This window comes from Otolemur garnettii, unplaced genomic scaffold (assembly GCF_000181295.1).
Source record: "Otolemur garnettii isolate 467f Iridium unplaced genomic scaffold, OtoGar3 scaffold00099, whole genome shotgun sequence".
Taxonomy (NCBI): domain Eukaryota; kingdom Metazoa; phylum Chordata; class Mammalia; order Primates; family Galagidae; genus Otolemur; species Otolemur garnettii.
In genome coordinates this window covers 4,327,291-4,352,392 of record NW_003852494.1, presented here as the reverse complement: position 1 = coordinate 4,352,392, position 25,102 = coordinate 4,327,291, and the positions used below count along the sequence as shown (strand labels likewise).

The window sequence follows — 25,102 nt, the reverse complement described above, 5'->3', positions numbered from 1 at the left end:
CGCCTCCCAAGTAGCTGGGACCACAGGCGCCTGCCACAACGCCTGGCTATTTTTTGGTTGCAGCCGTCATTGTTGTTTGGCGAGTCCGGGCTGGGGATTCGAACCCGCCACCTTAGGTGTACGTGGCTGGCGCCTTAGCCGGTTGAGCTATAGGCGCCGAGCCTTCTGATGAAATTCTATCTGCCTCAAACCTCGGGACTTTTACCCACAGAGACTGAGGGCTGGGAGAAACTGCGGCTCAGATGCATTGCTTGGTTTATGTCCTTCTCTTCAGTAGGACATTTTCCTCTGTTCCCTCAGAGGGGTACAGTGAGAGCAAATGACCTCGGTGACAGGAAAGCACTTTGTGCTCATGCAAGTCAAGATGGTCCATAAATAAGATTATGTCATCATTTATACAAAATTCTCTGAGAGGCAGGAGCAGCACTTTTGGATTAGGATGACAAGAAGACTCAAGCTGTTGACCAGGTGGCTGTCCTCCTCCTGCTGGACAGCAGTGAGCGGGGCCCTTCTCTCCCCAACATCCTTCTTTACAACATGCTGCCCCCTCCCACTTCAGGAAGCTGCTTCATGGGTCTTCAGAGCCCATCTCTCTAGAGTTTGGAGTGGAAAGGCTTTTGTGAATGTTAATTTTCTGAATTTGTAAACAGTAAATTAACAGAAATACTTAGCGAATTTACCATGGGAGAAAATGCCCATATAGGCTTAGCCTTTGAGTCATAATCAAGGTAACTTATACCGCAGATCTCTACCCTGCAAGCACGCACTTGCACTGCTCCTGCCGGAGAAGAAGTAGTAGGCCTGCGCACATTTGCCAGCGTGGGGCCAGCCCTGGAGTTGACAGTCCACTTGGAGAAGAGGACCAGGGTCCAGGCTGTGCTGCCGTTGGTTGCCCAGATAACTGTAAAAATTGCTGAAAGCTCCCAGCAATACTTAGAAACAAAATCAGATTTCCTGAAGACAAAGGCTGCAGTACAGAGAGTCCACAATTTATGTGTATGCCCTTTGACATAGAAAGTCTAGTGCCTTGCAAGACCGGGTCGATGAGGGTTGCCCTCCATTGCTGGCTGACACACAACTCAGATGGGGTGAAGACCTATAGTCACAAGATGTGGTATTCATCTGCAGCAGACGCCTGCACTTCCACTCCCATCCAGCACACTGGCCCCTTCAGGATTGGTCGCGGACGCTCCTTCATGTTTCTGATGCTTAGAGTGCCTCAAATACTGAATTAAGCCTCTCAGGACCAAGTCCATTTCTTCTGAATTAGCTGTATCTCTCAGGTGTGTTGTCTTGGCCTAAACAAGATGCTTTCATAGCTTCATGCACGTCATACTACTGGAAGGATTAAATCATTACAGTGATTACATGTCATCAGCAGCTAAGGATAAAAATTGAAGACATCACTGCTTTTAAACTGCAGCAACTCTTTTGCCCTTGAAAGTTAGAGATACTGTTTTATTTAGAAAATAATTGAGTGAGTTAGATGCCATTTGGATATTGATTTCCTTGGCCCCAAGAGGACATTTCTTGTCCGTGTATATCCTAACAACTGCAGAGTGCCCTGCACAGATGGCACATCCACATTAGAGCCTTTTAAGTCAGCACAGAGTAGGGAAGGGGAGAGCGACAGTGAATGTTACCAGGTGGGAGATCCCTGTCCTCCAGCTGTCTGGACTCCAAGTGGTGTCACTGGAGCTCACGTGCGGCCTGGTCAATTGTGTAATCCTACTCTTGCTGTTCACCTTGCATTCCTTCTCATCCCTGCTGTCTACCTATAATGATGGGAAGCTTCAAGGACACATTTTTATTTCTGTAGATACCATAGTGGATTCACGAAATACAGAGTTGTTACCTTTCAAAGTTGCTGATTTACCAAGGCAGTTTAGAGTATGAATGCTCATGTAAGTCATATTTAAATTTGCTACAAATGAAATTTAATACCGCACTATGATTGGGATGGGGCACCTGCAGCCACTGAGACTGCAATTTCACTCCCGTCCTGCCCGCTGTGGTAGGCTGTGGAAGCGAATATGTATTTCCATGTCTAGGCGCATGTCATTTTGTGCTATTGGGGCTGAGTGAAATTCCTTTGAAGTTTTAAAATATTTTGGTGTATCACGTTTTCTTTGAGCAAGGCATGCCTGTAAACTAAAGGCTCTATAACCCTGAAGGTCTCGTGTTGCTCTGGTGCCACAGTTGTGCACCAAACATTCATTTAAGAAGCTCATTCATTTAACAAGTGCTGCCACAGGCACCATGCTGGGGCTGAGAGGGCAGTGGCATACTAGCCCTTACAGACACCCACACAGAGGGAGTGAACTAAAACTAGGGACAGAGCATGACATGTCAGTTGCCATGGGCTTGCAGAAGAACCTTGCTTAATGTGGCAGGCCAAGACTTCCAGGAGGAAATGATCTTACGCTAAGACCCAGATGGTGGGTAGAAAGGTGGGCAAAAGAGAGGGGCTGGGAAGGGAGTTCTGGGCAGAAGAGGAGCCACGAGAGGGCATCAAAGTGGGAAGGACATGGCCCCATCGTGAGACCTGGAGGAAAACTGGTGCCACAAGGTGTCTGGAGTAGGGGATGGGCCAGGGGGTGGCAGCACCAGTCTCAGGGCTGGGCAAACCCACTTGATTCTCAGAACAGTAGGAATCATTGAATATTTTTAAATAGTCTCAATTTTATTTTTAATAATTCTGCTGTGTGGAGAAAGGAATGGAGCAGACAAGGGTGGACAGAGGGTGGTTTATTTGCAGTGTTTTGGGTGAGAGTGATGGCAGCCTTGGGGGAAAGTGAGTGAATTTGAAAACTAGTATTGAAGATAGATCCCTAAGAAAACTTGATGGATTGGAAACAAGTGGCCAGTGATTCTGAAGTCAGGTGACTTACAGGCGCACAGCTGGGGAGAATGTTGGAGAAGGGGTGAGGTGCTAGACCTGTCCTCCTGGACCTGCTATGTTCCAGATTAAAGTCAAATTGTCCTCAGTCTTCACCGACAAGCTGCTAAAATATGGGCTCTGCTTTTCCTATTAACCAGCAGAACCTCAGATTCGAGGCTGTCCTTTTAAAATATTGCCAGGCAACTCATCTGGAGTTCCACTTCCAAATCCCCCTCAGCTCTGAGGATCCGCATCCCAGGTGAGATGCTGGCGTTGCTGAGTGGAGGTCAAGCGTGGACAGTGCTGAAGGCACAGGTAGCACCCTGGACTGTGGCTATTCAGCTTCTACGCATTCTGCTTTGTTAGGGAAGGGTAAGGTCAGCATGTGGCTCAGGAGGCTCACTCTCAGAACCTGCCTTTGTTCTGGCTGGTGATTCTCGAGGCCACGTGCTGCATACACAATGCTGGGACCTCAGGGCCCGTGGGGCTCCAGAGCCTGTACAGGGAGAGTCTGTAGTTGAAGCGGATGAGTTAAGGCAGAAACTTTTCTTTCTCCTTCCTGCCTTTCTCACACCTCCACTGAGGAAAGCCCTGTGTGACGGAGACAGCTCTGGCATCATCTTCAGGAAGGAAGCCTGGTGAACCACAGGCCAGGACTGTTTCAAGGAAACGGACCTAGGGAGGACCCCCAGGGTTATGTCACAGCTTCCTGTTAGTGGCATTTGAGTTTGTTTCCAGGCTTTTCTGACTACAAGGTGTACCGTAATGATCATTCTCACAGCTACCTCTTTTCACACAGTACTAATTTCCCTTTGACAGATTCCTAGAAGTAAACTTGCTAATTCAGAGAGATGATCGATTCTGAGGCTTCTGATAGGCTTTGCTGAATTGCTGCCTAAGGTGAGGGGCACCATTCACAGTCCCACCAAACCTGAACTGTTCCCTGGTGGTCACTGCTTTCTCTTGTCATTTCTGCCCCCAAGTGAAACATCCTATTGTTTTTATCCTGGTCCTTTTTAGGATGTGACATTAGTCACTTCTCTTCCTATACTCTGTTGGTGTCATTTTATTTTCTTCTCTGCATTTTTCAGGTTGCCTTTATGGCATCTGTAGCCTCTGCTGAGTAGACCATGCTTTGTGTCAATGAAAGTGTGTCTTAAGTTGCAGTTAGGAAGCATTTCTAGCTCCAGAGCTAGTGTGTAAACACATCACTGGTCTTACAAATTTTGAGGAGTGATCAGTATTGCCCGAAATGTTGACAGCCTGGATGCGTCACGGTCTCCAAAATCATCCCATCATGCCATCCTACAAATATGCTGTGTACTGGAAGTCTTTGAGAAGTCGTGTTTCCTTTAGGGTGGGTTCTCTGGTATAGCAAATTAAAGACGCTATACTCTGAGGCTCTGTATTTACAAGAATAATTTATAAGCAAATAATCCACAGTTTGTCCTTGGTTATTTTTCAGCACTTGCAAAGTCTTGAATTACTCTGGTAGCTTTTCTAGAAAGACTGTTTGGCTTTACTACATTTCTCAAGTTACAGTAAAGGCAAAGAACCTGAGGCTCTTCGTGGGCTTTGGATGATGGAAGTCAAAGTGGGGTGGGGGAGGGAAGGGGCTGGAGATAGACCCCCAGATGCAGCCACCACATGGCCCCATGACATTCCTAAGGATTCGGGGCCACTCTGCCTCTTCTTCTTGCTTTGGCCTGCCCCAGGTGCCATTTAGAGGAAGCGTTCACCCCATTTCCTAGTGCCAGGTTTCCTTATGAGGAAGCACTCAGTGCCTCCCTTGACAGTAGAATCTTGTAGGTCTAATTTGGGCCAGTCACAGTCTGTTGAGGTCAGGTGGTATATGTCAAGGAGAAGATTTAGAATCAGGGCCCTGGATGTGAACCCCTACTCTATACTTACTGGGTATGTGAGTGCCCCCCCCACACACTCATTAATCCTCCTCTTAACCTATTTCCTCATAAGCAAATGAGGTGACTTACGACTGCACTGAGCATAGCTCGCTGGTGTGCCAGGAAGCAGAGGCTTCTGTCACTGCACTTGGGCTTCCCTGCTGTGACGGGAATATAGCCCCCCAGGCCCTACCCTGAGGCTCCATTGGTTTCCTCCTGCTTTCTCCTTGGAGGTGCACAGCCCTGTGTACTCAGAGCCAAGGAGGGCAGGCAGAGGACAGCTCCCTCTTCCAGCCGATCACCCCGGGACCATCATTGTCAGAGATAGCAACCAGGGTCTGTGTTTCCCTCAGATCACCTGGATGTCAGCATGGCAACCACAAACCTGGAGAACCAGTTGCACAGTGCGCAGAAGAACCTCTTGTTCCTTCAGCGAGAGCATGCCAGCACGCTCAAGGGGCTGCACGCTGAGATCAGGCGGCTACAGCAACACTGCACAGGTACACTGGGGCAGGGGCACAGCAGAGCCTGGTGGCAGGTCGCAGAGGCTGGATAACCATCTGGCCCAGTGGCCCTCGCCAGCTCCCTGTCCTCATGGGAGTCCATGTGAGTGTATTGCATAATGGAAACACACTGAGTTGAAGCTGCAAAACCTTTCCTTGGCATACTGAGGACTTAAAAGATCAAAATAAAATTGTTACAATTTACCATGCATTTTGGAAAGGATAACCAAGATGTAGCCTGTGTGGGAAATAATAGAGCAAGCTGCTCCTCCACTGTGGAGTGTTTTGGAAGAAAGGGAAAGGGGGCTTTTAGGGGAAAGGAGGGTCCCCTCTTAACCCTAGTAAGGATAGTGGCCACTGATATTTTCTGCTGTTCTCATACTTGCCTCTGAGACTACCAAACCCTGCTCTGTGTGGGCACAACTCTCTACCTACTCATGCGAATTGCTTCTGCATTTCCAGAGCTGATGAAGGTTTGAAGTGTACCATAACAGAACTAACGTATAAAATTTCCTTTTTAGATCTGACATACGAGCTGACACTCAAAAGTTCTGAGCAGACAGGTAAGACCTCCTCCCCAAACGTTAATGACAGTATTGCTTCTTTTTGTGGTTTGTGTTGGTACCATTTGTTTTCACTAGTTATACACTTTGAAGGAAACACATTTGCCATGAAGAATTGCATATGTGGCAAGAGCTCTCGAAGAAATGACAAGGATGTTTGGACCCCTCAGTGTTATAAGCGGTTATCAGTGGGCAGGATAATGAGTAATTTTCTTTTGATTAATGCATATATTTGGAGTGTCTATTATGCTTTTTTAGATTTCTGACTTCTCCACAATGCATATGTTTCTTGTGTAATCAAGACATAAAAATAGATGTGATTTAAACCCAAGAGGAGGAGCAGCAACACGTAGGCAGAACATACCCCTACCCAGGCCCTACACCTTAGCAAGGGCCCTGGAAGAGAGCAGGTGCTCTCTAAATACTGGCTGGGTGAGTGATCACTGTATAAGGTGGCCCAGAGAAGATCAATGACTGTCTTTCTCCTGACTGCAGCCCCAGAAATGCTTCCCCCAACTGGAAACCTCTGAGACATTGGGGAATCCCAAGGGGTGTCAGTCTGATGGCAGCCAAGAGTGGAGAGACAGCAGCCTGGGCCTTGCCAGGGTCCTCTGTGCCTATTACAAATAGCAAACTCAGAACAGTGTGGCGATTTAGAGAATGCAGACTATGTGAGGCAAGATGTGTGCTTATAGGCTTCACGATGGTAGTTATTATTCACAAGAGCGTCCAATTCCTTGTAAAAAACATGGACTATTTCCAGTTCTGGTGTATTACTGAGCACTGAGTTTTCCCCTTGTGTAATTCACATTACAGTCTCTTAAGTGCTCCTTTCAGGAGCCAGGACATCTTTTCATCTGTGTGTGGTAGAGAAGGCATGGCCAGACTTCTAAGGGCTTGCAACAGGAGCCGACCCTCAGGTTCTGCCTATAGAGGAGGGATACCAGGATTCCGTCCCATAGGCCCTGAGGCCAGGAGTTGGGCCTCCAGAAATCCAGATTTCAACCTAATGTTGGGGGCCCAGCCTCCACTCCCCATGTCATGGAAACCATGGCATCCTCCCTCCCTGTCCCCTCTTGGCCCAGGCTAATCTGTAAATGCATAGTTTTATCCTTTGGCTTCTCCACTTGACGTTCTCAACCCTGAGTCTCAGGGCCACCCGCTCACCTGGTATGGTCCTCTCAGCAGTAGCAGGGTCTCTATGGTAATGGTTTTCGGGGTATATCTCAGTGTGGAGGCAATGGAAAGCCCCTCCTCATGAGGCTCTGGTGGGGCGTCTGCCCTCCCCGGAGTGAACATCATTGCTTTACATTGGTGCTTCCCAAACTCTGCCCAATCCTAAGAAGCCCTGCACAAAACAAGTACAATCCGCCATAGGGCCTTGAGAAGCTATGTGTCTGGATGATAGAACATGTTACAAAAGCTGCCAGCTCAGGCCAGTGGGGAAATGCTAGGGGACTCAAAGAGACAGAGGCTCTGAAGACAGCAGAGGCTCAGGAAAGTCGGCCAGCTCAGGCCAGAACATGGGCGGGGCCTCAGGCAGTGAGTTTTGCTCAAGGGGATGGACACAGGTCTGAAGTTTGCTCAGAGGACAGAAGTTATGATAAAGAAATAATAAGAGGGCAAGGTGGATGGCAGGGCTGCTGGTGGGAGCAGGTAACACTGGGACACTAAGGAAATGAAGGCTGTTTAGCAGTTCAGATTTTATCAGGTAATGAGGAGCCATGTTTGAACAGCAGAGTAGAAAGGGTGACCAAGCTTCCTAAATGCTAGATGGATTTGAGTGACCAGAGGGGCCAGAGCAAGGCTAGGGAGCAGGAGCAGGGAGCAGAAGAGCTAGATAAGTCTGCCAAGAGCTGACACAGGCCATGGGGGCATGAGCAGAGCTGGGGAGGGAAGGGCCATAAGTAGCCTATGGAATGTCTCGGTTCAGTCTAGCTAGGAAGATAGCAATGTGGGAAGTGGAACATCTATTTACATTTGAAGGACCATCACTGGGAGAACTGGCACTCAGGAGATGCTGACTCAGGAGCTGACTCAAAGTTTATTCTAGAACAGCTAGGAAGAGTCTAGAAAGAACTTCCTAGGAGCCAGGTGAGGAGGAAGGCCAGCCAGGCAATATGAGGACAAGCAGAGTCATAGCACTGGGTCTGGAGTTTAGCCAGCAGGTGTGAGTGCAGACAGCTGGGGACAAGGTCTACAGGTCACTAAATGAGCAGAGGTGGTGGGGTGGTGATGTGTGCAGCAGGCAGGGTGAGGGCAGGTACACAGGGCAGCAGAACTAGGCAGCGGCCCCTGGTGTCAGGGTGGACACAGGGACAGGGAAGCCTCACTCTCTAAGTAGGAGGCGGGAGAGGATGAGAGGCCATGAGAGGAAACCAGAAGCGAAGGAAATGTGACATCTTGACCTCTCTTAAGCGTATTTGTGGCTCTGCGCCTGTGGCTCAAGCGGCTAAGGCACCAGCCACATACACCTAAGGTGGCGGGTTCGAATCCCCAGCCCAGCCTGCCAAACAACAATGATGGCTGCAACCAAAAAAAATGGCCAGGCGTGGGCCGGGCGTTGTGGCAGGCGCCTGTAGTCCCGGTACTTGGGGGGCTGAGGCAGGAGACTCGCTTGAGCCCAGGAGTTGGAGGTTGCTGTGAGCGTGATGCCATGGCACTCTACCCAGGGGGATAGCTTGAGGCTCCATCTCAAAAAAAAAAAAGGAGTATTTGTGTCTTAGACAAGAATTATTACATTTGAGTTTCAAAACAGTGTTTTGAATGTAGCAGGGATTTACCACTACCTAAAATTGCCTGTTTGAACTTCAGCAAGTTTAAAATTGGGACACATTCTTTTATGCAATGAGCTAGTGAAGTGAGAGCTGGAAAGGGCCTGGCCTTCCCCTGCCCAGCCTCTCGAGGTGGCTGTGACACAGCCCTTGCCCACGCCTGCCCCCAGGCGTCATGGCGCTGCCTCCGTCTAGTGGGTTCTTCACCTGCTGCCTCGACTTCTTCTTGTAGGCGATGGGTCTTCTAGAAGCAGTGAACTGAAGAAAAGGTGTGAGGAACTGGAAGCTCAGCTGAAAGTCAAAGGGGACGAGAACGCGGAGCTGTTAAAGGAACTGGAGCAGAAGGACGCCATGATCACAGTACTGGAGAACACCATCCGTGAGCGTGAACGCAAGTACCTGGAGGAGCTGAAGGTGAAGAGCCACAAGCTGAACCTGCTGTCCAGTGAGCTGGAGCAGCGGGCGGGCACCATCGCCTACCTGACCTCCCAGCTGCATGCCACCAAGAAGAAGCTCCTGAGCTCCAGTGGGACCTCAGACGCCAGCCCGTCAGGGAGTCCCGTGTTGGCCAGCTATAAGCCGGCACCTCCCAAAGACAAGCTGCCCGAAACGCCTCGCCGCCGCATGAAGAAGAGTCTCTCGGCTCCCCTGCACCCGGAATTCGAAGAGGTCTACAGATTTGGGGCTGAGAGCCGGAAACTACTTTTGCGGGAACCGGTAGATGCCATGCCTGACCCCACCCCATTCCTGCTGGCCCGGGAGTCCGCGGAGGTCCACCTCAAAGAGCGGCCTCTCATACCGCCCATTGCCTCCGAGCGCAGCACCAGTGAGCAGCACAGCCCAGCCCGCGATAAGCAGCACAAGGCCCACGTGGGAGTGGCCCACCGGATCCACCATGTGGCCCCACCGCAGGCGCAGCCTGAGGTGGAGACACTGGCGGTCGACCAGGTGAACGGAGGCAAAGCTGTGAGAAAGCACCCAGGCACGGACAGAACTGTTTGAGGCCATGGCCCCTCGGCTTCGTCGCACTGTGAGCACCACTAGAAAACACTCATTCACACCTTCTGTTTATTTTTTTCCCATGCATGCCAAATTTTTTTTCAGACCCGTCTACCAATTCTTCTCCTTCTGCTTTTCTTGTCCTCTTACTGACAGCAAAATATGATCGTGTCCCTGCTGCAGAATACATATTTACCAACTGCTGTGGCCAGGCACCTGCGTGCAGCTCGCTTGCTTCTAATCCCACTCCATGTGAGCTAAGTGCACTTGTGGGCAGAGCACAGGCCTCGGGCTGCATCACTACTCGATGTTCATGAAATCAGATATTCTCATGCCTAATTACAAAGTGGGAGCAACACATATCAACCTTGACCTCCCTCCCCAGGCTCCAGGGCAGCCTGTCTGGAGCACCCCTGCTCCCTCCTGGAGACTTAGTAACCTCCCAACAGACCTTTCCCAGGGCGGCACCGATCACCAAGCAACTGTGTGTGTATCTAAAGGAACTAAATAAGATGAAGTTTTACTCCTCATAGCACCACAACCTGAACGTGTGTTCATATTTTTTGTTAGTTTTATCCAAAATGTTTAAGATCCCAACAAACTTTATTTTCTAAACCTGCCTTCTTTCTGTTTTGTGTCTTTTATTAAATCCCAAGGGAGGGCTGGAAGGAGATCACGGGAGGGGGAGAAACAGCAGGTCCCGGCGGTAACTACTACCTTCTCCCAGCCCAGAGCTATTCCTTCCACTGTCTGTACTTCTGAGGGTCTGGCTGAAGCCTCTTTTGCTGGGACTGGTCTCTGCCCTTCTCTCCTGCAGTGTTCAACCCTGCCCCTCCCTCTTGGAGTAAAAGCTACTCCTTGCCTCCAGCCGGCTTGGCCAGGGATCCAGGCCAGGCTCAGAGAACACAGAGCCGGTACCCAGTGGCCACTGGCTCCCGAGGTTCCAAGTCTGTGCCCAACCCCAAATAAACTCAGCAGGTTGGGGCTAAAAGCACAGGAATTAAATAAGCTCAACAGCCTTATGAATACCTGGCAAGTCAGAGCCAAAGGACCTGAGGCCACAGTTCTGGAATGGGGAGAAGTGGCTGTAGATGATTCTGGCCACCTCCTCTCTGTGTCTGGCCTCATCAGCCTTGCCTGCCATCAGCTCACAGAGAAGGGGTCTGCCTGGAATCCCTCCCCCAGCAGCCTCAGCCTTCTGAGGAGCATCTGCTGAAACAGACCTGGACTGTCAAAAACACCCATTTGGAAATTTACATTAGGACTCTCATTTGGGCCAGTGATATGCCAGGCACTTCTGCTTAATCAAGTGTTTCCTCTGAGAATGAAAAGAAAACTCAACTCATCTTAAAATGCTCTCTAGTATTTACTTTTTGAATATATAAAATTCTGAAAGGAAAAAAAATAGCTCAAAACCATCAGGTTAATTTGTATAGAAAGATTTAAATGGCTGATTTCCAATGTAAGGAAGATCATTGTAAATCTCTTCCTGCCCCTTGAGAGGCCCCAAGAAATGACGGCAAACAACATCCTCCTTCTCCAAGCCCCAGAGCATTCCCCACTAACCCCCAGCTCAGGATTTGTTATCCAGTTTTCTTTTCCCAAATCTTAATCAGAATTGAGGGTGAGGCATACCCCTTGTAGCACCCAGTGAGAAATGTGCTTTGTGGTAAAGAGATCAGCTTCAAAAACCAAGCCAACTCCCATAGCGTTCCTTCTCATGGAGGTGGTGTAGACAGGGGTCCGGAAGGTATTCTGCAAGGGAAAGGCAGGTGAGACGCTCCACAGAGAGAGGATTTGAAAAAGTTCCTGTAGGCTCCTGTCCCTGGCTAATCTAAGGGCAGCAAGCCCTGGAGCAAGGCTGCATCTGAGAACAAAGGCCACCCACCACCAACTTAATGGGGACTGGGCTTCACACAGATACACTTGTTAATCGTGGATCCTGGCTGGGGCAAAGAGAGGACACCTGCTGTCCACACCATGTGTCACTACTTTGTAATTCAAACCATCTCCACAGAATTTCACAAGAAGAGAGGGAGTCTCAGCAAGGCTAGACCGTAGGATCTAAACTTGAACCTGACACTTGTGGAATGATCACACATATGTACATGCATCTGTGTGTCTTCCTCAGAAGTAGCTCCACTGCTTTGTATCATATCTCCAAGGCCTCCCCAGCCCACAAAGGTTAACAGCCCCTGTTTTTAAAGGCATGGCCATTGGAAACTACCTCAGCTGTCACTACCACAGGGGACTGACATCAGAGGAGAGAGCGGGCCTTCACCTGCAGTTTGAGGCGATGGGCTTCAATGGGGATGACCTTCAGGATTGGCAGGTCCACAACCAGCACCTTGGGTTTGCTCTTGATAAGACATCCTTTCTCTAAATCCCAGTCAGCACCTTCTAGATACAGTCCTGAGACAAAGCATCCTAGAGATACCGGGAAGAGGAGCTATGTGCAAAGGCATCCATACTCTGCCATGCACTGATAGCACTTGCCCAAGGCACCAAGGACACAGCCCAGGCCTTTCTCCATTTCTGTTCTGCCCACTTTCCCTTTTAGAGGGACAGCCCAGACAGGAGACACTGTAGACCCCATAACCTCCCTCATGGTCCCAAAGACATGGATGAGGGATGGTCCCCTCTCCCCAGCAGATCCTCTCCACAGGTATGTGGCTTCAAAGCTACAGACTTAGAACACTTGGGCCCTCAGGCTACAAAGACAAGTGGCACTGGAGTCAGTGGGCACCATGGCAACCCTAGCTCCCCTGTGAGCTAAGTGGCTCTAGAAGCTGAAGCCTCACAGAGGGAGTCATCTCTGGGGAAAAGGGTGCAGCAGATGTGCAGAGATCAGCAGAAAAGAGGACAATCACTTAGCCCCAGAGAGTGGCAGCCTGGACACTTGCCTGTTCCCGAGAACCTGCTGGACGCCTGTTGCTGGGACCTATGAGAGGCCCGAAGCTTTGCTGAAAATACACACTCCTTAAACTAGCTCGGGAGTATTTTTTCCTTGCAGTTAAATGGCCTCTAATGCAACATGGCCCCACAAAAATAGTAGTTTCTAGCTATCGTTTGCATAGTCAGTAACCAATGTCTAAGGGACCTGAAGTTATAGCATAATCTAATGGTCCCAACCAAGCTAGTCCACTTTGTGCTCTGGCTCCCATGCCCCTGGCCCCAGGTTTACAGGGAAGCCACCTGTTGAACTAATTCTTAGCAAGAGCAACTCTGATGTAGGAGCTCATTCCCCACAAACTAGCAGGGTGGACATGGTTCAGGTCTGCCTTGAGAACCCCAGGTGTCAATGGAGACAGTGGATGAGAACTTGTGTATGCACCCTCAGCAGCACCAAGCCATGGGCAGTGCACACATGAATGGCTCCTGAACAGGACCTGTGCATTCTGGTGCACACTATGCTTGTGCCTTTGAGCCGGGGTTGTCTCAGGGAAAGAAACCCTGAGGGAGACCAGTGGGCGCACAGCCAGCTGACCGTACCTTGTCCTGCCCGCTCGTTCACTTCATCTGCTTCTTGGAACTTGGTCACTTGTGTGAACAAGGTGGAACGGTCCAGGGGCCAGCCATTCTTCCGGCAGGTGGCCTGCACCAGAGCCGTAAGGTAGGATTCTGGGATATGCAGCCCTGAGAGCCACATCACACTGGGTTCACTCTCGGTGACCTGGAAGGAGCCAGGGGCAAATGGTGGGAGCCTGGCACGGCCATCACCTGCCAGGGTCAAAGCCAGCTATAGAAGTACAGCATGTGGTAAAGGTATATTTCACCTTAGTGGCAAAAAGATGGTGTCAGCACAACAGGCAGCCCACTTGGGAAATAAGCCGGACTACCAAATTCCAGATGGATCAAAGATTGAGCTATAAAACAAAATAAAGCCACAAAACTACTGGATGAAATCTCCAAAGGATGTTTTCATAATCATGAAGTGGGAAATATGAATCCCAGAAGCCTTAAAAAAAAAAAAACTAATATATGTGACCACAAAATTTAAAACTTTTCTATAGAAAAAATAACATAAAAAGTTAAGACTCAGGACAAGCTGGGAAAAACATGTGCAGCACTAGCAGATGAAGGGCTAATTTCTTTAACATACTAAGAGCTCCTAAACATCAATGAAAAAGATGGAGACAATAAAAATGAAATTGAGGTATGAAAATAATTCACAGAAAAAGAAAATGTAAGCATGTGAAATACACTCAGTAATTACAGAATGCAAAGCAAAACAATGAGATACTATTCACCCATCAGGGAGACAGCGATCCAAAATATTAAGAATATACAGATGTGACACCACAGCACTCTACCGAGAGTGACAAAGTGAGACTGTATCTCAAAAAAAAAGAATATACAGTGTTGTAGAGGGGTGAGAAAAGAATCCTAATCATATATGGAGATTTGGACTCTTCTAAAGAACCATCTGAGAGGACCTGTCAAAAGTTAAATGTATACACTCTTTGATCCAACTGCATTATTGGAATTTACTCATAGAATATACTCATACCTGTATTCACAGACATGCACCAGAATGTTGTTTGTTTTAGCAAATATATATATATATATGGTAACCAGTACTCTAAAAAGAATGAGTTAGATCACTATATCCTAGTATGAAACAATGCCAAGATATTCTCTTAGACAAAATAATCAAGTATATAGAGCAGGGGTCCTCAAACTTTTTAAACAGGGGGCCAGTTCACTGTCCCTCAGACCACTGGAGGGGGACTGTGGGCCCCGGGATGAGTCGGCTGCTAAGCAGAACAGGCAGCGGCAGCAAAAACACCCGGCAGGCAAGATAAATGTCCTAGGCGGGCCACATGTGGCCCACAGGCCGTAGTTTGAGGATGCTTGATATAGAGTATGCTTTAAAGTCTTAAAAATAGGCCTGCCACAGTGGCTCACACCTATAATCCTAGCACCCTGGAGGCCGAGGCAGGAGGATCACTTGAGCACAGGAGTTTGAAACCAATCCAAGCAAGAGTGAAACCCTGTCTCTACTAAAAATAGAAAAATTAGCTAGGTGTGGTGGCTGGTGCCTATAGTCCCAGCTGCTCAGGAGGCTAAAGCATGATAACTTGAGCCAAAGAATTTGAGGTTGCTATGATGATGCCACTGCACTCCAGCAACAAAGACAGACTCCATCTCAAAAATAAAAAGTCTTAAAAACAAAAAAGAGAAGGAAAAATGGAATATATACATATACTTATAGAATCTAAGAACATTTCTAGAGCACCCAATAAATTTTAACAGAATTTATCCTTCTGCTGGGGAATGGGCAGAAGTTGTTGAGAGGTGGTTTGAGGAAGTCCACGTTGACCCAGCAGAGAGATAGTGTTGCATCACTCACCCACAGCGTGTACTGGCTAAACCGTCGTAGGAAGTAGACCATCCAGTTTCCAAGGGACTTTAAGGTGTCAGGGGCAAGCTTTCTCCAGATATTAGGGATATTCCCAATAAAAAGAGACCTGGCCACATCATCTAACTCACTGCTCATTCCAACCTCTCCAGCCAAGGCCTATTTAGAATCAAGGGCAAATAGGCAAGACTATGTCAGAAATCAGGTGCTACACTGAAGCAGCAACCTACACAAGAGAAATATACTCACCCTTTGAAGTTCAGCCAAAGATTTGGTCATCCGTACCACGAGCTTGTTGAAGCGCTCCAGCTCCTGCAAGAGCACTACTGACGTGGGGGAGATTGCGAAGCCAAGGTGCTTCCTGACCTGGTCCAAGTCAAAGACTTTGGGCATCTTGTTTTCTATGTCCTTGGCCACTTGGCCAATGTAATCATCACGGCTGATGCCACTGCTGGATTCCCCTAAAACCCGGATACTTTTTAGAGTAAGTAAGGCATCCAGGTGAACATGGGGCATTCTGGGCCTCCTGGCTCTAGGAAGGGCACAGCAACATGGGACAGCTCCAAGAACCAGCCAGTAGCACCTGTGTTGACACTGCAAGACCCTAATCAGAACGTATGTGCTCCTCTGAGCAGACTTACCCGTCTGAGGCTGTAGCTCCAGGAGATGAGTCCACATGTCCCGAGCCGCCTGTGTGTAATATCCAATCTCGGCATTGGAATGAAGGCCAAACACTTCAGGTGTGTTAGCAAGTGGGAGGGCCTCAATGGCTTCTATGATCACAGAGAACAACAGAGGTAGCAGCATCAAGCCACCTTTGATTTTGGAGGGCCCAGAGCCTCAAAATCCCCAAACATCTGAGTCTAATTTCCACTGCTTACTAGGTAACACGTTTTCAACTAAAATTTCTATACCACCACACCCAGTCCAGCTGTATGTTTATCATTTATGAAAATGGCTCAGTGGCTACTCTGCCCTTCCAGACAGAATCGGATATATTTACCATGGTTCCAAGGTGGGAAATCTGAACTGTCAGCTCTGAGGCTAGGAGGAAACTAGCAGGCTTAACAGACCACACCTGGCCAGCTAAGGCACCCCAGGAGCACAGGGGTTGCAAAAGCTACCAAGGCAACCACAGAAAACAAATGCTTTTTCATTTTGAGAAAGCTCACCAACAAATTTTTCCTTTACATCACCAGCAGGGATTTTATAGTCCACTTCCTTGTTACAAAAGAAGTGGAATGGCTGAAAAGTATCAAAAAGGAAGTCTCCCAGGTATTCATCCATGTAGACAGTCAGGATACGGCGATCAAAGCTGTCAATGGCCCTCCCTCCATACATGACCTGAAATCAGAGGGGGTAAGAGCCAACCAGGAACCCAGAACCTATTATGTGCAACCCAGGCCCCCCAGAGCCAGAGGCTCACCCAGGTTCAAGACCAAATTCATTCTCCTTGCAGTCCTGCCACTGTGCAGCTCAAACCTGTTGACTCAAACTTTGGGGCCAATGCGTGCAAGAGGACTTGTTTATAAATCATACTGTGGCTTTGTTGGTTTTCCAAGGGATGGAGCTCAAGGTGATAAGCAGCCTTGACAAAGTACCAGAGGCCAGCAGGCCATGAGGAAAGTCTCCAACACATACAAAACAACCAAAACACCAAAACAACCCAAAAAAACAGCAGCCACTTTTGTCTTTGGAATTGACGTCATCATCCGACCCATATGCAGACCACCAGGAAAGCTTTCCTGAGAGATCTGTTTAAAAAGCAGTGGTCTCCGGAGTGGCCTTCCATGCCTGGCTAGGCAGGGTCCTTAAGGGTACCTGGCCTGTGCCTTGGGCCAAGAATCCAGCTTAGGGCACCTCTGTTTGAATGGAACTCATTTAGGACAAAGAACAACCAGGACCAGGTAAGAATTTCACAGAAACCTGAGGGGCCTTCAGCAGAAGGTGAGCAAGAGCAAAAGGGCTCAGAGGACCAAGACAGAAGGCTACAGCCCCATCACAGCCCTCTCTGGGCACTCCTACCTCTCCAATTAGGTACTTGAGGCTACCCCACGGGATCCTTGGGTCATGCTGCTGGAAGGCCTTAGTTAAGTATGTGTTCAGAATTTCCATGCAGACCTTGAAAGAAGAAAAGCAGGCCTAGTTAAATCATTCACATCCTATTTACTGAAAAGGTGGGCAGGCAAAACTCTGCCACTGTCAGACTTGGAGGAAAGGGCAGGGCGCAGACAGCCCACTAGGGAAATATCTTCCTAGGGACGAGACAGCCAAGCTCTCACCTGGAAGTCAGACTCATTGAAGTCGTAATACACATTCCAGCCAATCTTCCCGAACTTCCTGCGCTCCTGCACCACAGCGTGGAAGAACGCCAGCACATAGATCAAGGGCTTGTAGGCAGGGTGTGGGCACTGCTCCAGCATCTCATGAGAGATCTTAAAGTAGGTCGCCCTCAAGTTCAGTTTCAGCCCATTGGGCGGCTCCGTGACAACCTTCAGAAGAGAAAAAAAGAACCCCCCCCCCATGGAAACTGCAGGCCTCTAGTACCGCTTGAGGAGAGTGCAAAGAGCAGGCTCTGGCTTCTCTATCTTTTCGGAGCCAAATGTCCTAGTTCCCCAATAGTCAAAGTCTCTTGTCAAGGGCCCAGATAAAAAAGTTAAAGGACTAGATGTCCTACTTCTGCTCCTGCTTGTCGAGGGACCCTGTGAAGGTTCTTTGACCTCTCTGTGAACCATGGGATCCTCAACTAGAAAATGAAAGCAGTTACACCGTCCATCGGCCCCTGAGAGAGAGAGATGACAAAACCTTTCCAAAAGAATTCCTAGAGATTACACGAGGCAAGGAATCCACTCAACTTCTGCACCCAGCCACTGCCACTGTGGGTGGGTCTATCACAAGCAATAAAGGGGAGGCTCAGTACATGCAAGTAAACAAAACTGGCTTAGGATTGTGAGGGACACGTGCCAGAGTAGAAACACAGGCTTAGGAATCACAAACACCCAATTCAGGACAGTGGCTCCCTCTGAAGAGAGGAGAAGGTGGGCTTGGGGAGGGGTGTCCATGCGGTCTCCAAGAGCACTCTGAGGCTTTTTCTACACACCCCCCACAGCAAAACGTTAGTGACATGGGTACATCAGTGTCTATCCTGAAGCCAGACCTTTAAGGACTTCTGCAGAATCCCAATGGGGAAGCCCTTAGTGGGGTCAGTGGTGAGCCACAGGCGGAAGTCGGGGTGCGGCTTGGTGATCCTCTCCAGGGCCTTCTCCAGGTCTTTCAGCCACTTGACCAGGAGATGACAGTTCTGCAGCATCAGCCACTGCCCACGGGCCACCGCCGTCTCCAGCAGCTGCAGCGCCAACTGTACCAAAGGAGGGGTGGGGGAAAGAGTTGGGAATCCCAAAGCCACACTGACCCTGGGCTCTCTGGAGACCCACTCCCAGTGCACAGAGAAGTGACCACCCTCTCCTGCAATGGCCAAAAAAAGCTGATCCAGGAAATACAGTGGGAGGCAAAGAAACAATCTCAGAAACCCTCAGGTGGCCTGTTTGAGGGCAGGGCTCTCAGAGCCTGGAAGATGAGTGTATATCTTGCACCCATCGGCCTCCACGGCCCTAAGAGTTCGAGCCCCTCCCACATAGTCACACCTGTACCCCAATGACCCCATGGAGCAGGGCTGCAAGAGACCAACTAAAACCCACCACAGGTAAGGAACACTCATAATGTCCCCTCCCAATGTCATTGAAAGTATAAACAAGCCAGACACTTGAACAAAATTTTGGTTTTTGAAATGACTTAAAACTTACACAAGTGCCAACATTATAATAGCTCATTTCAGTCTCATGGTTAGAGAGAGCTGGCTCTACCTAGCTGGGGCCCTTGGCTCACTAGCCTGGAATTGTCATCATCACTGCACAGGTGAGCTTGTGGCATTGGGGGGCTGGCCCAGAGCCTTACAGCCGGTTCACAGCCAAGCTACGGTTGGCAGTCAGTGCCTCTGACCCCAGAGCCCTCATGTGTGACCACCACACTTATGCATTTAGTGCATTTGTGTGGCAAGTTCCAACAGAGTGCAGCATGGTCCAGATAAGCAGGGCTGTAGCAAAGAAAGCTTACTGGCCCAAGACTTGCACCATCGTTTTGTCCCACATGGTCCACTTCCTCAGCCATGTAACTGGGGCAATGATAATAATACTGATCCACAGCGGGAACACTGCAGAGACTGAGGGAGGTAAGGACTGGATGTGAAAGGGCTTTGAAAATAGCAGGGCACAATGATCCTGCAAGATTGTGAAATCACAACTATTATTAACATTGTCAGCTTTCCAACGTTCGCTTACTGCTCCATAGATCACAAATGCAGCCAGCTCATATGTGGAGCTTAAAACCAGGTTAACACATTGCTAACAAAGACCTCAAGTGTAGAGTTTGCTCCTTTCAACAGCAAATTACCTTTTCCTGACCTTGACCCATAGCAAGGAATTTGAGACGATTTCCTCCAAAGCCACTTCGCTCAGCTAATTTCATGAGATCACTGGCAGGGTCAGAGCCAGGACTCAGGATGAACACGATAGGTGAATTTGGTGTGCTCTGCTCAAAAATGGCCTCAAAGCTGATCATTGGGGGCTGCACATACCTGGCAAAAGACACGGAATTAGAAAGCCCTCCCAGGAAGAGGGCTCTAGGCTAGGGGCCAGCCTGCTAGTGAGTACTGTCTCCTCTCTGGGTCCAGATCCTTTTGACGCTTCCTCTGGCATAGCTCTCTGCACAGCCTTCCTTGTCTTAGAATCTAGTTCCTGTGTAAATCTCTCAGCCTAGATGGCAAACTTCAGAATGACAGGGCCTTCTCTGTCCCATACTTGCACATGCCACATATGTGTGCTGGGTCAGTGGATATGTGCTGAGCCGATGCCTTGGCTTGCCCTCCAGGTGGATGTGCAATTCCACACACATGTTCTAAAATGGTTTACATGTTGTGTTTTGTGGGCATTTCAAAAAAATTAAGTTGCCAACACATAAAGATTGGGAGATTTCATGTAAAAATCTGACTTTCTAGCTTCTTTCAAAGAGTCAGAGGATCTATCTACTCTAGGTCCCTACTGCCATCTGATGTCAGTCAGCAGGTGCTAGGGGCAACTGCTCCCTGACCTGGGACCCCATCCAGCCTCTTTCACTCACTCATGTGGCCTGCTGCTGGCCATGAAGGTACATCCGAGTTTGCAACCCCATGTACATGAAGGTACATGTGAGTTTGCAACCCAAGCTATCTGTCTAGCTTCATGCCCAGAGCTAGCACTACACTGTCTAGTATGGTGGCCATGAGGCCTTTAAAAGGTGGCTCGACCCAATGAAGGTGTGCTAGTATGAATTCATACAGGATTTCAAAGATTTAATACAAAAAAAAAAACCATGTAAAATATCTCAATGATCTTTATACATTACAATGACATTTTTTAAATATTCGGTTAAATAAAATGTTACTAAAACCAATTATACCTGTTTCTTTTCTAATGTGGCTACTCTAAGATTTGGAATTACAAATGTGGCTCACATGTTATTTCTGTCGAATAGCGCTATTCTAGAGTGACTATCAAATATTGCTCAAAGTCAGGGCTGTGATGGTCCCCTTGGAAGCTGGCCAGCTACTGCTCTCTGTGTATCCAGGTGGAGGTAATGTTAGATTTTCTACCCCATCGAAAGGGGCAATACACCAAACAACACACTTACTTCTCTCCCATTGTTACAGTCACATAGTCGGTCACTGCCCGATATACCCGATCCACACGGAAGCAGCGCAAAATAAGCAACTTCTGAAAGGGGGTGATGTTTTTATCATAACCCAAGGGGAACGGAAACTGTTCCAGTGAATCCAGGTCATACCACTGGGAAAAGCAAAAAATATTCATTGTGGTATCAACTCAGAAATGACATCTCCCCCCGCCCCCTTACGTGAAGATGCCAAAAGCCATTGCAAAGAGATGAGAATGTGTAGATGTGTGAGCTCATCTAGTTCAAACTGTAAACTTTGGACAGGGAGGAACTGTAAACTTCTCCAGTGCCCATCAGGGGACGTGGTGCCTGGTGAGTGTTCAACAGATACTTCTTGGACAGATGGATGAATAGACAGATAGATGGACAGATGGATGGATGTGCGGGTGGGTGGACAGATGGATGGAAGGTTCTCTACAGCTAGCTGAATTAGCTAGAGGGAGATTCCATCCAGGGAGTAAGAGAGCACTGATTGCACTCTGAAGGTGTTACTCAAAGTAGTATATCCTCACGTACAGGGGTGGGGCCACAAGTTAAGTCTAGAGACTGCTGATGAGTAGGGAAGGAAAGGAGGAGGAAGAGAACAGGAGCTTACCTCCTGCCAGATGGTCTGATGATCCTCAACATCATCAGGAAGCTTCCCAAACTCATCTGAAAACATTTCTGATAAAAGAATGATATCTTCCCATCCCTGGTCAGACAGCCAAGTGCCGGGCTTTTTCCGTTTGCTTTTCTCCAGGGAGATGTTTCCTATACACAATAGCAGAGAAGAAGCAACAGCCATTGTGCAAAGCAGTCAGCTCAGGACTTTGACTTCTTTTACTTTGGGGAAAAATCCACTTCCCGAAAAGAGATTGGACGAGAAGGCAGCCCCAACAGGCTCTTATTGCCAGTGACCCCCAAGCAGGTGCTCAGCATGGCATCCAGCCTCAGGGAGCTCGGAGGCAAAGGCTGGCTGCTCTGAGTACACCCAGAACCACTGCTGAAGCTGGGACCACCAACTGAAGTTTTAATACAGCAGTGCCGCTGGAAGCCAAGTTTTAAGGAGAATTTTCACTGTTGGTTGTTTTAAGGAACAAATTTATACACGTATACCACATAGGTTAAGGAAGTTGGGAAGACTAAAACGAACAAATTCATTACCTTTTAAAAAGAAATCTAGTTCTTCCTGGGGGACTCTCCCTTCTGCTTGTTCTATCTTGATAGTCATATTAAAAGAAAAGAGTAGCTTGTGCCTCTCAAACAATCCTGTAGGGAAACACCAGATGGGTATTGATTTAAAAAAAAAATTATTTTTCATTTTAAAATCTGAGTTGCTTAGCCAGGCGTTGTGGTGGGCGCCTGTAGTCCCAGCTAGCTGGGAAGCTAAGAAAAGAGAATCACTTGAGCTCAAGAGTCTGAGGTTGCTGTGAGCTATGATGCCACAGCACTGTACCCAGGGAGACAGAGTGAGACTGTGTCTCAAAAAAAAAAAAAAAAAACCTGAGTTGCTTACATACAATGTACTTAAATTTAATAGAAATGTAACAAAACACTCAAAGTGCATGCAGTTAGCTCTCTTTGGACCTAATGTCCATGAATATCTAAATGCAAAAAAGATGGGCTTGGCTGGTAGCCCCAGCACTTTGAGAGGCCGAGGTGGGAGAATCTCTTAAGCCCAGGAATTCAAGGCTGCAGTGAGCCATGATCATGTTACTGCACTCCAGCCTGGGTGGCAGAACAAGACCCTGTCTCTTAAAAAAAAAAAAAAAGATAGATTCAACTTATAGGTCATGGCCAAGTACAACCTATAGGAACCATTTCACTTGCAACTGAAATGGCCATGTCTACAGAAGGAAGTCCTCATCATACCCTCCTGAGAAGAGAGGAGTAGGGTGGAAAATCAAGTGAGGATAGAAAGGGCACAGAGCCAGCTTCTCGGAGGTCGGCTGGTTGCCTGACCCAGAGTGTAAGTTCTTGTCCATTATAGTCTAAAAGAAGTGCTGGCAGGCTCGGCGCCTATAGTTCAACTGGCTAAGGCACCAGCCATGTACACCTAAGGTGGCGGGTTTGAATCCCCAGCCTGGGCCCGCCAAACAATAATGACGGCTGCAACCAAAAAATAGCCGGGCGTTGTGGCGGGCGCCTGTGGTCCCAGCTACTTGGGAGGCGGAGGCAGGAGACTCGCTAGAGCCCAGGAGTTGGAGGTTGCTGTGAGCTGTAATGCCACGGCACTCTACCCAGGGGGACAGCTTGAGGCTCTGTCTCAAAAAAAAAAAAAAAAAAAAAAAGAAGTGCTGGCAAACTCTCCATAAAGGGCCAGATAGTTAATATTTTGGGGTTTGCAAGCTAGGTAGTCTGTGTCATAACTACTAAGCTCTGCCTTTGTTGTGTGAAAGTAGCCAAAGACAATATGTATACAAAAGGATGTGGCAGTGCCCCAATAAAAAGCAAGTAGTGGGCCAGATCTGGACAGCAGACTGCAGGTTACGGCCTCTACTGCAAAGGAAGCACTCTCCATCAAGAAACTCTTCATTGATGGATACACAATACTAGATTTCTTCTCTTTTGTTTTATAACAGAAGAAATGTGTTCTTGGGGAAAAGTGTCATAAGACAAATTTGTGATTTGAATTCTATTTTATATGTATTTAGAGCACAGGTTCTCAACCTGTGGATTGCAACCCCTTTGGGTTTCCCTTTCGCAGGGGTTTCCTAAGACCATCGGACAACATATATTTCAGATGGTCTTAGGAACTGTAGACACCACTCCTCATGTGTGGAGGTCACCACAACATGAGGAACTGTATTAAAGGGTCGCGGTGTTAGGAAAGTTGAGAACCACTGATTTAGAGGGTTGGCTTCTTAAGTGAGCACTACAAGACTAACCTCTTTATTTGTCAAATTGTTACTGGCTGAATTATATCCCCACCCCCAAATACCTTCATACCCTAACCCCCCGTACCTCAGAATATGACTATATTTGGATATAGAGCCTTAAAATAAGTGATTAAGTTTAAATGAGACCATTAGAGTGGGCTCTAACCCAATCTCGTTAGAGACCCTATACAAAGAGGAAATTTGGACACACATAGAAACAACCAAGATGCACACACAGAAGACCGGGTGAGGACACAGCAGAAGACCAGCATCGGCAAGCCCAGAAGAGAGTCCCCAGGAGAAACCAAATCTATCAAGACCTTGATGTTGGACTTCCAACCTCCGGAACTATGAAAAAATAAATTTCTGTTAAGTTTAAGCCACCTAGTCTGTGGTATTTTCTTATGGCAGTCCCAGCAAACTAATTTGCCAACCCCTAGTGAATATAGAACATCATTAACAGGACAGTGTCTTATCAAAGACTCTCTCTTTCTAAGACTCACTGTACACAGTAGGCTTTTGGTTAAAAATGGTTGTTCTGAGTTTCTCTCAACCCTTTCCAAAAATCTGCTAATATAAGATGGAACTTTTTAAAAAAAGATATAAACCCTAAGAAAATTGGTGAAAAGCAATAGCAATAAACTTTTGCCAGCTAAAGACAGATGGACAAGTGAGAACTTCTTACATCAGGAGGAGATAAAGCCGAGAAGCAAATCATAGAACTCATAAAAAGCTCAGCAACTGGCAGTTTCAAGTACCTCTGGAAGTGGAGGTGAATATGAGCTAAAAATAGAAGACAGGCAGACAACTGATTTAAGACATGGTCAGGTCCCAGATCCCTTCTCATACTCCATGCTGCTGGGCGACTGTCCTCCCTACCCAAACGGAGTTCAGAAAGCTTTGGAAAAGATAAAACAGAGTCTCTATGGATAGAAGAATACCAGGAACAGTTGAAGGGAAACCAATTATTAAAATAAAGCTTTACATGAAAGTTTTTGTAATGAATGTTGCAATCACCAGCCTTCTTTTCTCACTTGGTCCCCAAAATGTTGACAGCCAAGATTACTTATTTCAGGAAGAGGGTGAAGACTCTTCTTTAGGGATTCTAAGAGTCTCACAAGGACAGAACTACATATATTGACCTCTGAGATTCGGCCCAGCCAGATCACCCAGTGAAGCCCAAATTGGCCAATCCCATCCAAGCACAGAACTTTCCAATAAGCTTTTCAGTTCTATTCTTAAGTATGAATAGACAACCAAGTATCACAAGAATTTGAGGAAAGCTTCTAATCGAAATGCAGATGACAAAACAAATTAACTGGGAGCAGGAGACTTACAAGGAAGTAGAGACAATTTCATGTAAGAAAAGTTTAGGAAACTATCAGAATCTTCTGAGAACTATGTTTCTCTGTGAAATAAGAATAGAATGATTTTTTTTTTAAAAGAAAAGAGTATTGGTAGAACCAAAAGAGTTCCTGAAAATTAAAAAAATGGT

General features: G+C 47.7%; 2 protein-coding genes across 2 annotated transcripts in view; one reads left to right on the top strand and one right to left on the bottom strand.

Annotated features, from left to right (window-relative positions):
- Positions 1 to 10,241, top strand: part of CCDC92 (coiled-coil domain containing 92) — a 33,704-nt gene extending 23,463 nt beyond the window's left edge. Inside the window, exons 2-4 of the mRNA XM_012809025.2 lie at positions 5,136 to 5,282; positions 5,807 to 5,848; positions 8,855 to 10,241. Coding sequence (XP_012664479.1) covers positions 5,153 to 5,282; positions 5,807 to 5,848; positions 8,855 to 9,624 — 942 coding nt within the window. The 5' untranslated portion in view covers positions 5,136 to 5,152 and the 3' untranslated portion in view covers positions 9,625 to 10,241. The remainder of the gene's footprint in view (positions 1 to 5,135; positions 5,283 to 5,806; positions 5,849 to 8,854) is intronic.
- An 896-nt stretch (positions 10,242 to 11,137) lies between these two features.
- Positions 11,138 to 25,102, bottom strand: part of DNAH10 (dynein axonemal heavy chain 10) — a 161,990-nt gene continuing 148,025 nt past the window's right edge. Inside the window, exons 65-78 of the mRNA XM_003796031.3 lie at positions 21,893 to 21,997; positions 21,345 to 21,499; positions 20,708 to 20,862; positions 19,433 to 19,616; positions 18,141 to 18,341; positions 17,266 to 17,475; positions 17,009 to 17,104; positions 16,156 to 16,327; positions 15,625 to 15,756; positions 15,233 to 15,444; positions 14,975 to 15,142; positions 13,114 to 13,294; positions 11,903 to 12,048; positions 11,138 to 11,376 (exon numbers count right to left, since the gene is read on the bottom strand). Coding sequence (XP_003796079.1) covers positions 11,230 to 11,376; positions 11,903 to 12,048; positions 13,114 to 13,294; positions 14,975 to 15,142; positions 15,233 to 15,444; positions 15,625 to 15,756; positions 16,156 to 16,327; positions 17,009 to 17,104; positions 17,266 to 17,475; positions 18,141 to 18,341; positions 19,433 to 19,616; positions 20,708 to 20,862; positions 21,345 to 21,499; positions 21,893 to 21,997 — 2,264 coding nt within the window. The 3' untranslated portion in view covers positions 11,138 to 11,229. The remainder of the gene's footprint in view (positions 11,377 to 11,902; positions 12,049 to 13,113; positions 13,295 to 14,974; positions 15,143 to 15,232; positions 15,445 to 15,624; positions 15,757 to 16,155; positions 16,328 to 17,008; positions 17,105 to 17,265; positions 17,476 to 18,140; positions 18,342 to 19,432; positions 19,617 to 20,707; positions 20,863 to 21,344; positions 21,500 to 21,892; positions 21,998 to 25,102) is intronic.